Below are 16,700 nucleotides of genomic sequence, written 5' to 3' on the forward strand. Positions count from 1 at the left end.
GTTTTGGCTTTGTGGTGTTATCTTCACGCACAAATACCTTGGTCCATTTGATCAGCGGGATTGGTGCAATGTGAGCGTTTGGTTATTTTTCGGTGTTAGTGTAAGTGTTGATAATGAGCGCGTCGGCACGGCCGGGATGGCTGGGCAGCTGGTCCTGTCTCTCCGTGGGATGCGTGCCGTCTGTGCTGGCAAGCCACACCTTTGTCAAAGGTTCGTGGGGAAATCCTCTGGTACATGGCTACAGCTGCTCGGGCTGTGTTCTTCCTCAGATACTTGTCCCGTAGCTTTTGCCCTGGTCGTTGTGTCACTGCCTGGCTTGCCCCAGCATTTTGTTCTTGTTTGAAGAGCTAGAAAACTGGTCCTGGATGGTATCTGTCAAGTCGTCAATACCACTCAAGTACTTGTTACTTTTTAATTTCACTGGTATGTGGGAGAGCACCCACCATCTGAAAACAGAATAAATATAGTCAGGTTAGTCTGCTAATTAGCTGTGACGAGGTCGTGCAGCAGCTTGCAAGGGGGTACCTGCCCGTCACCCTGGGTGGTCAGTATAGGTTAGAGAGAGGGGAGATGCCAAGCCTGGCTGTCAAGGCAAGGAGAAACCTGTGAGGTTGGTGACGAAAATCCTCTGGTTTGTTTATATCTGTTACTAGATGGGCTGCGCTTTGGGGGAAGAACATGGAAAAAGGAGTGAGAGGAGGACTTTGCATTTCTTCTGTGAGCTTCCAATACATTATAGCACCTGGGATTGTCTTCTGATGTTTGGGTATTGACTTTATGCCCATATTCTTTCAGGGTTTTTTTTAGTTGGCTTTACGTTTTTGGTGCGTTGTGCCAACACGTTGGTAGAAACAGCCTGGTTTAGTACAAGGTTAGTATCTGAAGGCATGGACTTTAAAGGAGGGAGTAAACCCAGATAAATTCTTCACAAATTTGACATAATTTGCAAGCGAAGTGGCTTACAGTGAGGTGGCTCTGAACACAGAAAGCTTTTCTTGTCTGGATATTGGGGATGTGGTGCTTTGAGGTATCGATTCTGGGAGAAACTGGTGCTAGTCATTGCCTGACTCTAGTCTGAACAAAGCAACGCAAAATAAAGGGTAGGCTTTTATTACAAAGAAGTTTGGTTAGATGAATTAATAAGTCTTTTCCACTTTAATTTCTGAGTCACGGAAATGCATTTTAAAATGAAGAATAGGTCTATTATTAAATGTCAAGCAGCCTATTTCAGGAAAGGAGAGAGGGGGAGAAACTAATTCTTAAAACAGAAAACACTGGATAGCTCTAACTAGAGATACCTGGGGCTTTTTTCCTCCCCCCCCCCCCCCCCCCCCCCCCCCCTACTAAATGTGAAAGAGCTTCCTGTATTGATCTGGGAGATGGACAGTTCCAGCATTATAAGTTCTTCAGATAGCTGTACATGAATTAATAAACTGCTTATGGTATTAAATGATGATTCATGGTTTTTGGAGAGTATAGTATATATTAAGGCTTGGTTAGATCAATGTAGTCATAAGATTTTTGTAGTAAAAATATGTTTTAAATGTGTTTATTTTAAAATTAAGGTATGCCTTAGAAAGGTAGGGTTGCAAACCTTAATAGTTCTTAAAACAAGCTTGCCTCTTCTTTTTTTTTTAACGATAATTGCTCTCGTAGCAACTCTGATAAATTTAATTTATAATGCAATGTAGCACATTTTACCCAAAGCTTAAGCAGTGGACTTTAGCTTGCTAGATCATATTCCGTGATACCATGGTGCTAGTATGCATGGACGCAGTTATGTTTTAATAGAGTTTTGTCAGTTCACGCTGGCTAATTGCCATTCGGTGCAGTACTGCCTGCGTTGGACTCTGATTCTGCTGCAGAGATTGACAAAAATAATAATGCCAAATCTTTCGGTGACTGGTGCTTAAATGTTGTTGTTGTTGTCTGTTTTTACTGTGGCAGCTGCAGTGAATCACAGGAAAGCTACGAGAAACAGTCGCATTCGTCCTTTGATTTATTAGAGGTGAAGGCTGGAAATCTTAGATTTCGGATGAGCTGAACTCTGGTCTGCCTTCCTTAGGTGTGAAAAAGGCATGTGTGATCGCTCTTACTTCTGCTCGGGAATTTCTTCCAGCAAACTTCTTTTTGATTACTCTTCAGCTGACCTACCCATCTTCTGCACAAGACTGATCCAAATGGCTCTGACAGAGCAGATGTGTACTATAGATCAGTTCTGAAAGGTTGAAACACTACTTTGCTGGAGGACTTTATGGATGCTTTTGCTACTGAGTTACTTAATTTTTAAAAAATTAATACATTCTGCTACTATCATGAGCTCAGTGTTCATTAAGACGTACATCACTTGAGTGTCAAATGTTGCATTATAACAAGGATTTGTCAACAGCAGTAATTTAGTGTCTGAATTAAGTAGTTCATGAAATGATCTTGTATTCTGATAGATAGTACTCTTGTGGTCAGTATCATAACAGTATCTATGGCCATCCTAAGGTTTCTATTTCTTTGCCTTTAGCCTAAATTCTTTCAAGTATGTGTGAGAGGAACACTTGAAAGGCTGTGAATTGAGATGCTTGCTAACATACAGAGATGTCAAACAGGATAAATTTCAGTGCTGACTGAGGTGTTAAGTCGCATATGTTAAAAGAACGGTCTACATGACAAATAACAGATTCACTAGGAAATGCAGCATGCCTCAGTTAAATAATGAGAAGGCAGGAAATTACCACTGGAGTCATAACAGTAATGTAACTCCATCCACTTACTCATCTTTCTAATGTGCCTGCCATCTGAAGGCTGATACAGTAATGGATATGTACCCCAAAAGGTCACCCAAGGCAGTTTTCTGCCCACCTCCCCAATGGCATTTTTTCCCCCCCTCAATACTGTTAGTTTAGACGGGTGTAAAGGAAGAGAGGAGGGAGTAGTTCTCTTTGCAGTTTGGTGCTATGCAGAGGTATTGGGGAAATAGTCTCTGTGGAAATGTGTAGCTGTATATGGTGATATTTAATCAAACCTATACTATAAAACAGCAGTACAAATAACAGATTATCAGGAATAGGTGTTTTTGATTCTGCTTTTCAACTGTGAAGCGTTGCACCCATGACGTGTGCTACTTAACTGCAGTAAGAACCGTGATGTGATTTGGAAACACAGCTCTATCCCTTGTCCTCTGAGAAAGCAAGCCACTGTAGTGGCAGCGCAGGTATCGCTGGGGTGTGTTTTGCTGTGTCTTCTGTTCCTCTGCTATCATCATCCTGTCGGTTAAAGCTCTTCTAGCATATAGCAAAACTTGTTTAAGTGTGTACGGACCAGGAGGCAGAAGCAGGCCTCCTTTTCCTTCTCCTGCAAGACAGACAGGGTGCCGGTGGGATTCCTGGGTGTTTCGTTATTGCCCTAGGTACTGCCCAGTGCATCCCCTCTGCTGCCAGCCGGTCCCACGTAGCTGTCGGGCGCCTGCGGGCTCAGCTCTGGGGAGGCTGAAGGACGCAGGAACCACTCGGCAGCAGAAGAAATGACTCCCTTCCCCTCCCCGAGAGCAAGCCCCAAACCTCCCTGCAGTCTGGAAAGCTGGGCTGGTGTCATGAGTTACACGTGCTGCATCTGGTGACTGGTGGGAAACTGGGGAGCGGTGGGGCAGCTCGGGGCACTTTTGGCAGAGCCTGGTACCCAGGGGAGCAGGCCCCCCCCCCCCCCCAGTTGCTAGGCAACCGCTGCCTGATGCTGCGGCACAGCACACTGTAGGTGCATGCAGATGTGGCCACATCTGGCAAAGGAAGGAGGTGTAGCGTTCCTCCTCACGTCCTGTGCATGTTCCTGTAATACATGGTAGACTAAGCTGCATTTTTATCCGGCCCTAGCTCCTGTAGGCACTTCATTAAGCTTTTATGGCTAACATTAAGATCAATGTTGACTTGAAAAATGATGTTCAGCTCTACTTTAGATTTCATTCCATAAGAAAGTGACTGTTTTGTTTTGAAACAATACTTTCATGATAACGATTTGCAGTTTGTGTCCTTTCTTATCCAAGCATCTAGACATCATTAGTCAGTTTTAGTGTTCCTGGGAGTATAGACGGCTAACACAAGTTGCTTTGCACAAGTTGCAGTCTCACAGGTTTAGGAGATCAGATTGAGGTCAGAGTAGTTTTGATATTAATTTGGAAGATTTAATCAGTTTGTCCTGGTTTCAGCTAGGACAGAGTTAATTTTCTTCCTAGTAGCTGGTATAGTGCTGTGTTTTGGATTTAGTAGGAAAATAATGTTGATAACACGCTGATGGTTTCAGTTGTTGCTGAGCAGTGTTTATACTCAGTCAAGGACTTTTCAGCTTCTCATGCCCAACCAGCAAGAAGGCTGGAGGGGCACAAGAAGCTGGGAGGGGACACTGCCAGGCAGCTGACCCAAACTGGCCAAAGAGCTATTCCATACCATATGACATCATGCCCAGTATATAAACTGGGGGAGTTGGCTGGGAGGGGCAGATTGCGGCTTGGGAACTAACTGGGCATCGGTCGGTGAGTGGTGAGCAATTGCATTGTGCACCACTTGCTTTGTATAGTTTAATTCTTTTAGTATTACTATTGTCATATTATTATTATCATTGTTTTTCATTCCTTTCTGTCCTATTAAACTGTCTTTATCTCAGCTCACGAGGTTTTTTTCCTGATTCTCTCCCCCATCCCAGGGGTGGGGGGCAGTGAGCGAGCGGCTGCGTGGTGCTGAGTTGCCGGCTGGGGTTAAACCACGACACAGTTCTAGGATGTAGATGGACTCTGGGACTCTAACTGTGCTTCTATATTAAATCAGTAAAAGTGCTGAGTGATAAATGGGGCAATTCTTCTGATTTTCTTTGGAGTAACTTTTGTGAACAGTTTATTTCTGTCTCGCTCAAGGATTAGGACACTTAATTCATATTGAGCCTTAAGAGTGGCAACAGATTAAGGGGCCGTTCAAGGATGTGCTCATGCTGAGTTACAGAAACTGGCCATTTGAAAATGGGTGGAGATAAAATTCTATTAAGTTTCTTCTGAATATAGTTTTTGCATATAGTGCTTGAAGTGCTACTGTGTTGGACTTCTTCTTATTCCCACCCCCGTGTTGCTGCGAGTTATGTCTCAAGTCCACAAGAGAGCCTGGAATTGCCACAAGCCTCGCCAATAAAGTGTGAAGACAAAAAGCAGTTGGAGGAAACCATTGGTCTGTGAAGCAGGTGGATGCTCCTTAAAGGAGCCCAGATCAAGATAATCAACAGGCATGTTGCAAAAAGCCATGTTCAGTGCTTCAAAAAGGTGTTACTCTGGCTAGAAGCTTTCAGTTAACACCTTAGATGAAATTTTTATGTGCGGCATATTTACAGTTTTAATACTTTTAGTCCATGAAGTCGCAAGACGTGAAGATTATGCTTATCACTTAACAGACCACTCTTTCACTTAGGCAGCTTTCATCTTTTTCTCTCTAGTGTAAGTTTTGACAAGCATGCCCAGGGACAGACTGGAGCCGCCTCTTGCGGGGTGGGTGCTGATCCTGCTAGAGCAGAGTTGGAGGGGAGGGATGGCTTTGGGGGATCCAGGCAAGTGAGACCTAGGGGCTGGTCCTGTTTCAGCACTGGTAGGAAAATACTGGCTCAAGAATTGGGGCTTTTGTTGAATCAATGCACTAACGTGGGCTACATGTCAAACTTTGAAGGGCGTCACTCCAGGAACATCACCAGGGGAGCAAAACTGGTGAATGCTTTTCAGCCTTGGCCTCAGTCTGTGTTCCCATTGTTTGTACAGAGGGGGTAGTATTTTTTTTTTCCCTTCTCTCAGAGATATTGTGAAAGTGAATTAAAAGCTTTTGAAGCAACTGGATAGAGTAGTGATGAATGCCATGGCTTTGAGCCCCTGAGAAAATTAAATATTGTTCGTTCTGTGCATGGCTTGGCTGGTATGAAATAAATAGGGCATGGGGCCGTGTGGTGAGTTACAAGAAGAAATACTGAACAATTGCTTCATTTTACCAAATCTGATCTGCTGTGTGCACTCAGTGAAAGTGGACTCTGCAGAGGGGTTGTGTTTTTTTAGTACGTGAGAAAGGCAAGTCAAGGTTTTGCAGCTATCTTTAATTCTGCCAGTTTTTCAGAGCTTGGATTTGCAACCTCTGTAGCATTCTCTTACCACAGCATTTTATTGTGGCAGTTTTCGGAAAGGCTGGCAATGCAGATGATTTGTAAATTTGCATACTGTTTTCTATTATAAAACCCTGTTTTTATTGCTTATAACACTGCCAAATTGCAGGTTTTTGGGGCAGGAATTTCCCTCGCTTTGTTGCTGCTAGATACTGTTTTTGAATTAGCTTTATTCTTAGAAATGGTAGCTCAAAACCCCAGCATATTTACCTTCCTCCTCTTCCTGAAAACCTTGTTACTCTATATTTTAGTAAAAAACCCCTATGCTTTGAGAAGCTTCGCCTCTTCTGAGGTCTGGAGGAGGGACTTTAGGTTGTAAGAATAGCTGACGTGGCCAGAGATGGTGTTTGTGTTGAGAGGGTCCTTCCACTGGTGGCTCTTGGTGACCAGACTATCTTGGCTGTTTGCATCCCACATGCCAGCAGTGCCTGCTGGATGTCCTTTGCAGATATTGCTCCAGCCTGTGGTGAGCCTGAACAGAACTGTGGAAGGAGCCCGTTGATTTGAGTGCAGGCAGGAGGAGAGCCAGGCTAGGAGGGAAAAGTCTGAATTGAGCAGAAGAGCCTAGCCCTTGGAGAGAAACGGGTATTTGGAGTCAAAGAGAGAATCAACTCCTCAAAAGGAGGCTGGGGGTAGGGTTAGGAGAGGGAAAATGGGTGGAGAAGAGCACTGAGGACCCCGACTGGGTGTTTGAAATAGCTGAATAAGGAAATATTTAAAACTGGTAATGGGCCTTGGGAAATGAGAGGAGAAGGAGACACCCAGCAAGAAAAGACTGCCTTTCTCGCCATTGTGGCCGTGGCGGGGCGGGAGAGCTGAGGACAGAGGAGGCTGGGAGGTGGACTTAAGGAAAGGTGGGAAAGAAGCAGCAGAGTGGCAGAGGAGGCTGAAACCAGGGTGCGTTGGTGGAAAGGCTGGGTGGTGAGGGCAGCTGAATGCCGAGGGCTTGTGGGGAAATGCAGGTGCCAAGGTCATAATGCACACATGCTTTGGGAATTACCTTACGCTCCCCAGTTCTGGCTCGTTGTGGGGTTTTTTTTGGTTGGTGGTTTTGGGGTTTTTTGAGTGCTTGAACTTTCAGTGGTCCTCTTACGTAGCGCTGATGTTTTCCTTGTGTGATAGGAATTGAGCAGTACATGTTCAAACCGTGCTTTCATATGTGAGTGGTTGCTCTCCAAGTGCAGAGTAAGCAGGTCAGTGGTGTCTGTACTTGGGAGGAAGATGGAGGAAATGTTTAGCATGATTCTTATTATAGCCACAAGTCTTTGCTTAAGTTTTCTTATTTACTGCTAAGAAATCTTGGAAAGGCAGCCAAAGGCATGCTGCTGTTTTAGTTTTGTTTGTTTTTTGGGTTAGCGGCCGTTGTATCTTGTTCTTGGCTTAAACCCTTGCATTTGATTTTTTTTTTTTTTAAAACATATTAAGTTATCTCTTAAAGAATTGTAATATCAAGCATTTATGGGGACCAAAAAGCATTCAAAATCCACAAGTGTATTAACAGAAACATGGAGATCTTGGCAGAAGTGTCCCAAGATCGGTGTGAGGTGGTCTGGACCATGACTGAAATTTTTTTTCTTATGTATTTTGTGTTATCTCAAATTGGAGAAGGAGAACCTTGCTCCTATTTGCCTAGCCCTGGCTTTGCATATATTGTGTTATTTCCAATACTTGCTGAAAAATGCTGTCTTGGCTAGTCAAAATGATTGTGAATTTTTTGTGCAAATGTGAGGTTCAGGGAAGGGGAAGAAAGGGAGAGGGGAGACACTTCCATCTTGAAACAGAGCTAGGTTAAAAAAAAATTCCAAATTATAAACTTTCATTTTATTAAAAAAAAAAATCGTTCTGTCTGAAACTATTTTTTCAAATTCAACTGAAGCACTTGATTGAAGAAAAAAAGATCAGTTAGCCTATCTTGGTGATTTATGGGTATCCATTTGGAATTCAATATGCATGGATTTTTGCTTATTTTACTTGTTCAAATAAACCTTAATTGGAATATAAGCTAATTTGAGGATTGTTTGTGGTGAGGTTAGGTGGAGCCCGGGAGCTCTTGGGCACGTGTGGGAACAGTTTAAACTGAGCAGTGCCTGAATAGTTACAGATGGTACCTGTTTTGGGTTTCTGCCTGGCTTCATGTATGCCCAGAGAAAGGGCTGAGCTGGTCAGCCCTGCCTGGGGCTGGGGCAGGGCAGGTGGCTTTCACCAGAAGACCGTGCAGAAAACAAGTGGTCCCTCTTCAACTGTTTGATCTTAATTCCTCGTCCCGCATGAACGAAGCGTGGTGTTCCAGCAGGTACCTCCAAGGAGGGAGCCACCTCATCAGCGGGGCACCCGCTGGATTCAGCGGTGGGACTGAGCCTATGCCGTGTGTCTTTGAAAGCTCCCTCCCACCCCAAATAGATAGTGCTCGTAGCATGAATTTGAAATTATTGTTCCAAGAAAAAAAATGGAGTGCCCCCCAGCTGCCTCATACTTGTCCACCAGTCAGATTTCCTACAGGCTCTTATGTGTACGTTTGCAGAGTAACTGGCTGGGACAGTATAGGCTGCTAAGGTACAGTATCTGCTGGTGGTTTTTCTCGGGGTAATGAAATACTTTATTTAATACCTTCCTTAAAAAAAAAAAAAAAGTATTTATAGGGCATGAAGAGTAGAAGGCTTGGTTCTTTGCCACTAGTAATCCTCACTTTTGTAGCAAAACAACCCAGGACTAGATTAATGGTTAGAGCTTGAGGCCGAAGGCATTTTGCAGCAGGCTGCACTGCCTGTCCCCCGTAGTGAGATGCTGTGTATATGTGGGAGTGGAAGCTGGACCGAACCCTGAATTAACTGGATTTTAAAATATTAAAGTGGGTTTTATCTTTTTTTAAGAAAGGGGAGGAATGTTGAATCTAAATGTTAACTATTGTAAAAAAGAAGTTTGCCATCATTGCTGCTAACTTTATAATAGCCTGTTGCACTGCCTTTATTCGAACACCCGAAGGCTGCACAGCTAGCTAACGCATCATAGCAGACTGCAGTGGTTTCTGTACAGACTATTTGTTTAAAAACTGCGTGGCATTGGGAATAAAAGATTTTTCCAGTTGCCCATCAATGACTGCTACACTTCTGAGGTTTACTTGCTTATATTAAAAAAAAGAACTGATGAAGGAAAAAATTCTTCTGTATTATTAAGAGCTTGGGGAGGAAGTGCCTTTGTATCTCAGCTGGTGCCGAACAAATAACTATTCTACTCAACACTACAAAAGCCAATTACAGCCACCATGGTGACAGAGACTGCGTAGGGAGGGTTAACACTTCAGCTGTTTTCTCCTCTCTCTTTTCTAATAAAGATCTCTGTTAATTTGTTTTTTCTTTGTAATTTTCTTCCTATAATTAAACTGTTCCTGTTGACTAGCATGAAAATGAGTTGTGCTAACCTGAAACACGTATTCCTGAGCCCTTGAAATTTTAAATCAACTGGCTGTGAATCACTTCAGCAAGAAAAAGAGCTATTGGTTGTGTTTATATTTAAGACAGATGGAAAACTTTATTAATGATTACATAGTAAAATAGCGCTTCAAGAATAATTTGAAAAACTGTATTTAAATCATTCCTTCTCTTCCATCTCATTGGTTCAAATGAACTGTAATTAAGAGGTAATGTAAATTGCTTGTGTTTTGGAACTATTTAAAATGAAAATGACCTGTTACGGAAGCTCCCTCAGCCCTGTTGTTCACCTGGTATGCTGTTGTTTAAACAAGAAGATAAACTGGACTAGTTGTCTGATTCTCGTCTCCCTGCGTGCTGCGGGAGTTGATGTGACGCTGTGTTCCTTGGGGAGATCACTTTGGGAGGGACAGAAATCCATTGTACTAGAAAGCAATGCGGCAGGGTGAGGTCGTGTGGCAAGAGTGCGACGATATGAAAAGAGAGCCGGGCCAGGAGTGAGTTAAATCAGGAAGGTTACCAGTTGTGATACTGCTGGATTGAAAAGCTGAGGGTTTTTCAGAACTCAGATAGGAAAGTGTTATGTATAAGATTACATTTAATTAAGATAGGTAGGTTAAAATGTGGACAAAATTTATGAGAGCTTTTTTTAATTATAAGAAACTTCTTTGTTCTAGAAAAGACAGTCAAGTGATAAGGACTTTCTTCTGTTTGTTTTCTTTTATAGGCACTTGGAAAGTTATCCAGCGGTTCAGTGCTAAGATAGTGCTTTGGGAGCATGGCCGAAGCAGAACTCCCAATCTTGACATGGAATGCAGCTTATAATGGTAAGCATACGGTTTTAAATAGTCATCTAACTTACAGATCTGCGTTGAGAGTAGGTATGGAGGCCCTCACACTTAGCTTTTGTTGACCAAACTTACTGTTGCAGGCAAGAGCCTAAATATGTAGCTGAGTAACTGCAGTGTTCTTTTGCAAGGCATCTTTGGTGGTAGTAAGGTGGTGTTCAAAATTTTTTTGCAAGATAAAAATTAACTTGCTTTTAGTGTTCAGAGGCCATATTTAAAATCGCGTTATAAACACTTTGAGGAAAACAAAATTTTCAGTGTTCGTCTTGTGTTAATATAAGTCTAATGTTCAATAAAACGATGAATATTGGTTAGAACTGTCTACTAGCACTGCTTTGTTATCTTTTTGTGTAATCTTTATTAAAATTTGTTACATTGCATGAAAGGTGTATATATATTGCATGTGTTTCTAAATGAAGGCAAGTTATGTAGACTGTCCATGACCTATGCAGGTCAAAATGGTTGGTATTCATAGGATGGTAGAAAACAGAAAGTACGTGCATATATGGAAAGAAACAGATACTTTAAACATCTCCACACTGCACTTTCCTATGCGTTTTTCAGTTCAAACTGTGTGCACTTGTTAGCTAATTCGGACATTTTTTTCTTTGCTTGCAGTGGGATGCTTGTCTTTGCTTCCATGTTGGATTTTAACTGTGGGAGTTTGATTCATCTCAGCAACTGCTGTCTTTCCTCAGCATTTGAGCTAGAAACCAAGTAAAGCAATGAGGAGATTTGTTTACTGCAAGGTGGTTCTAGCCACTTCTCTCATGTGGGTGCTTGTGGACGTCTTTTTACTTTTATACTTTAGTGAATGTAATAAATGTGATGACAAGAAAGAGAGGTCTCTGCTGCCTGCTCTGAGGGGTAAGTGCCAAGTCTAAGCTATCTTTGAATGTCCTAGATTTTTTTTTTTTAAGTATTTGGCCTCATATATGTTTCTCTGTACTTTCTAAAATACTTTTCCAATTCAAACAGACAGATGCCAGGATCTGAAGTACTTTGTTTCTGTAGTGCTTTAGTGGTTTCTGAATTAGTTTCAGTTATCTTAGTGTTTGACCTTTGCCATGATGAAGCCTGAGTCTTGTGTGTTTTCTTCAGTGAAACTAATATAAAATGTCTCCGATACATGGAAAACTGAAATAAACATATTAAGAACCTCTTTTATCAGAAGCCATTTGACCTACAAGAGAATTGATGCTCTGTGATTCTTTTTTCATTTGTGAAAGATACTTATTTGTAAGCTTGCTTTTAAACTCTTAACTCTGGCTGAAACAATCGTTTTAAAAGGTACTTAGATTCCCTCTACCATATGAAAACATTAGGATCGAGTCTCAAATGCAGATGGAACAGAGATTCTCGTCTCACTCCAAATATTTTTAGCAATGTAATTTACTAAAGGGGAGTTCATGAAAACTGAACCTTGACAGAAGCTATAAGTTTTTGAGTTCATAATTGCTAGTTTCCAGAGCAGTCATTCACAGGACAGATCGTGTGCTTCTGTGCATCCACAAGACACAAGTACTTGCAGTTTAGTACTTGCAATGAACTTGAAAGTAACCTGTAGAAGCTGTAACGTTGACTCCCAAATGCAGTTAAGACTGTAAATATATGGGAAATTCACGAGAAGAAGAGGGAGTAGAAGTTTATGAAATCTAGGTGTTTGTTTTTCCTTGTAAATTAACACCTTATTCCTAAGGAGTTTAGGTTCAGCATATGGAAAAAGGAAGATACTTTGAATCCCTAACAGGATTGGAACAAGATTAATTAGAACTAGTGCAGCTGCTTTTGTAACATGTTCACTCTTGACAATAGTCAAAAATTGTGTCTGATGCTGTTCCTCTCTTTGTGAATACGTATGTATGTTAAACTACTGATTCTCAGTTTTGTCCACAGGATAAATGATTGTCATCCTTCTAAAATGGGTTATGAAGGGGTTATGGTTCAGTTGAGTTGATAACTTTGCAATAATTTGAAATGAAAATACCATTCAGTGATTGGTTTGTCACATGGCAGTCCTTACTCAAAATGTATTTGGAAAACTTCACTTTGACCTTCCAATCATATAAATAGGTACACGATATTAAAATAAAAAAAAATTCAGTTATTTTCCAAATGAAAAGGCTATTGCTTGTTGTCATAGTTTTTTTTTTTCCTGTGTAATTGAATTACTGTCTTTTTAAACAAATATTAGGCAAGAATCTGGCATATTGTGAATAAAACAACCCATTTTACCTGTACTGTCAGCTGCAGAAAAGTGATCATAGATTGTTTTTGAAGTATGCATTGGAATTTTCTCAAAATTAAAGACATTTCACAAAATGTAATCAATCAGTTGCATTTGTTGCTATGTACTTGGATAATTTGTAAAGACAAATATTGAATATTAGACTTACAGATTTTATTTGACCATTAACAACTTTTAAGTCAATCTAGGCTAAAAAAATGCATAAACACATGTCCCTGCCACCACCACTCAAATTTAGATGAAAATGTCTGGAACTTGCAAGTATGAATTAATCTTTTTGACACTTTGTTTTGTCAGCGCAATGCTATGCAATACTCGACTTTTATTTTGAAGTACTGTGTTGTGTTTGACGGCTTGAAATGACCTTTTTTTTTTTTACATTCAACTTACTGAATTCTACGTGCTGTGCCTGTTACAAAGAGGTGAGGTTTCTGCACAGAAGTTCTAAAAGCAGCACTGCTTCTTCTTGCTCTCAGTTTTGAGAAACAAGTTACATTGAATATGTAACATTATTTCTACTTTAAAGCCTAGTAAAAGAAATAGTGAGTCTGTTACTATACTATGCTTATTTTACATGATCCCAGAAGAATATTTGATTATAATACACTTGCATAATTTTGTAAAAAGTATGTAATGTGTGGGGACACTAGCACAGTTCTGTTGGAAATTCATTGCATGTCGTCTTTGTGAGATTAGGGAAATTGTAGAAGGCTTCTGCCACAAAGGAACAAAACGAGAAAAAGCAGAGTTGATCTACTTTATCCGTAATTTTTTGATCGGTTGTTTAAAAGGGGGGAGAAAAAAAAAGCCAATACTGTAGAAAGTGAAAACATGTCCTTCACTGATACCTCTACTCTGCTTGGTGACATACGGACTTAAAATTACAACAATTCCAGTAAACAAGAATCACTGAACATTCTCATTTAAAAGATTTTGATTTAAGGAAAACATTGTTTTGTAAATGAGAGCTGTTAATTCACTAAACAACAGCTTGCATAAATAATTGCAACAAAACCACTTCTTCTCATTGGCAGTTATAATTGAAGGTTTGGTAACTTAGTATGTAGTTTGTGGGGGTTTGTGTTAGTGTATCCACAGACTTGAAATACTATACAGACTGTTCCAAATAAGTGTGTGTGTTGTTGAAACTTACATTCCAGTCCACTAAATTCAAAGTTAATTTGTCTGACTTTTGGGTTTTTCCAATGTCCTAAATATTTCTTGTTATAGTAGATAGTCATATGTATTGCCACATCAGTATGCATATTTGAAAATAAAAAAAATCTAGAGTAATTTTTCACTTTGTTACAGAGCTTTAGCAAAATGTCTTTATTTATTTCTGCTGAAACTATGTGTGTTCTAGTGGAGTAACTAGAAATGTTTTTTAAACTTCTGTAGCTTCCAATCCAGCAGACTACTAAAACCTCTTTACAGTAAGTGCCATGAGCTATTATGATGGAAATGAAGTGTAGGCTGCTTTTTTGCTGTAAAGTACCTGCATGGGTACCATCACCTTTGTCTTATTAATAGTGTATTTGTCAGTCTCTGAATACCTCTAATTGAGAATGCAGATTATCTGTAAACATAAAAAGCAACATAATTACAGTATTTTCACAAGGATATTAAAAAAGACACAACAAGAATCAATATACTAATAGAAATTTAAATTGGACATGGTAATCCAGTATTTGAAGTCACTTAATCCATCACCCTCATCATTAATTAGAGAGGAAAGATTCTGCTTGTGTAGAATGGTGTGTTTACAGGTGAAAGAGGTAAACTTCCTGTGCCTTTTTGAATCGTAATTATTGCATTCTAAATGATTCATAAAGACAACTTTACAAGTAGATGTTGAACTGTAAGCAGTGACAGTCCGTGGACTGGAACACAGCTGTCAGAAATCCCCCTCTGATGTCTCGCTGTACATCTTTTAAGTGTACAAGTGACAAGTATAAAAGCTGAGTGTTATAAAAATGAGCTGTCACTGAGCTGGGTTAGTGGTATTGCTTAACAACTTGCAAGTGTTAGCCTAATCAACCCCGAGCTGGCTTTCAGTCAATTCATCTTTACTTGCATCTATTTTTGTGCCACTATTGAAAGAAATGACGTTTATTTCTTTAACTGACTTCCTACTTTGGAAGAAAATTAATATTGGACAGCCTTTCAGCGGTCTCTGTTTATCAGTGGCATACGCAGAAACCGTGAGACTACCCTATCAGTAGGTCAGCAGTTCTGCTTCCCCTTAGTGTAGGGTCCACATCCAGAGGGTTGAGTTATGTCACTGCTGCTTTCTCCTGACGTTTTAGTGTAGGTGTTTGAACATACCTTGGGGTGCCTAACGCAGTGTTGTTTGGGCAGCATTGTCTGATAAATCTTGAGGAGGTGACGGAGCAGTAAGTTCCCAGGACGTGCATCCAACAGATTATGGGGAAGCTCTTTCAAGGGCAATCAATAACATAGAAACAGGATTGCAGTCCCTGCAATTCCTAGCGGCTCTTTGTGTCTGACAGGAAGCTGCTCAAAAGTATAGAGATTTCCCTGGAAACTCAGGTTTTACCTTGAATTTCAGGAAGTTTAGAGTAGGTCTGACCATGCCTAAACCACTTCAGAACAGCTGTAAGAGAGGTATAGGTTTTGTGGAGAGCATCACATTAAGTAGAAGCTGGGTCTGGCTTCTCCCCAACTGGAAATAAAATGCATATTGTGTAGTGGAAAAGGGGACAGGGCAGCACTTAGCGCTGTTCTTGATAGGAGAGAGCAGTCTGGGGAGAGGGCCCTCCTCTCTTTTCCTTCCTCTCTGTGTGGCCCTTCCCGCAAAAGCAGGAGCCAGAGCTGACTTACGGATTTAAAACATTGAGAGCCACAGTGCACCAGTCAGCAGTTTGCTTAGATGGGGCTTTGAAGGGAAGAAACAAGTTGGCAAGTCCAAAAAAAGCCAGACATCTATAATGTTTACCCTGTAGGGTGTGTGCATGAAGACTTCAGGAACATGGCACTGAGTAAACTGATGAGAGGCACGGTGTAGCCATCACTTAGTTTCTGAAGTTTGTGAGTATCCACAATGTATTGTTTTGCCTCTGGAAGGACCCTTACGGCAACCTGAGTCGGTGGTGGATTCAGCATCACGCGGGAGAAAATAGTGCTTGGTTTGTCAGATGTTCCGACTCATCTTGGGCTCTTCTGCTCTGTCTTGGTGCAGTATGTATTTCTTGTTGGGCTTCCAGCTAAGAATTGTACAACTCCGTCACATTCAGTGCTAGTATTAATGACAACGGTTTCAAGTTCTACTCAAGGACAGGTCTGTTTCTTTCAGAAAAGCTGGTTCTCAAGGTCGGTCTGTGTGGGACTGTATCTAGTCTTGTTTAGAGTGCGTGGGAGTGAATGAGCGAAATGACAGATGAGCGGAAAGGTAGCTGCCCAAGGAAGAGATTGCAAAGGCAATCTTTCTCACGTTGTGAACTAATCGTGTTCAATCTAATGTTCCTAGCAGATGGTCCTTCTGAAAGGTACAATACTCGCAACTAGCAGGACAGGATGCTTTCAGGTCTGCTTGAAGAAACAGTCTTATTTTTATTAAAAGCATAAATCTTTTTTATGCACAAACTAGAAGTCAGTTTACTCAGCACAATGAACTCACAGTGAAGGAAATGTGTAAACCATACTGTGAGATTAAATGGGATCTTATGAAGAAGGTATGGTATGTAAAAGCTGAAGCCATGGTCTTTTCATTTAAAAAATGGCTTGAGCTTTCTCTTTATTGCTTCCGTTGTTTTCCAGCAACTTTGTGATTGTAAATACATTCTTATTAATTCTGGAAGGTTTGTTCTCTGAACACTCAAATGAAGTGCTTTTGAACAAATATTCAGTGCATAATCCTAAAAAGCTGAGAGAAGGGTTTTAAATCTTGAAACAAATCCACAAATGGTGTATATTACTGCAGCTGTAGATATTTGCCTACATACATCATAATAAAGCCAGCTGCCACCAAGGACGTCATAACGTGTCTAA

At 40.9% G+C, this 16,700-nt stretch overlaps 1 protein-coding gene across 1 annotated transcript in view; it reads left to right on the top strand.

The window, feature by feature from the left end:
- GALNT13 (polypeptide N-acetylgalactosaminyltransferase 13) overlaps nucleotides 1-16,700 on the top strand; it is a 151,891-nt gene that overhangs the window by 2,970 nt on the left and 132,221 nt on the right. The window contains exons 2-3 of the mRNA XM_050899548.1: nucleotides 10,324-10,423; nucleotides 11,063-11,311. Of these exons, the coding sequence (XP_050755505.1) occupies nucleotides 11,170-11,311 (142 nt within the window). The 5' untranslated portion in view covers nucleotides 10,324-10,423; nucleotides 11,063-11,169. The remainder of the gene's footprint in view (nucleotides 1-10,323; nucleotides 10,424-11,062; nucleotides 11,312-16,700) is intronic.

Source organism: Gymnogyps californianus, chromosome 7 (genome assembly GCF_018139145.2).
Source record: "Gymnogyps californianus isolate 813 chromosome 7, ASM1813914v2, whole genome shotgun sequence".
Classification (NCBI taxonomy): Eukaryota; Metazoa; Chordata; class Aves; order Accipitriformes; family Cathartidae; genus Gymnogyps; species Gymnogyps californianus.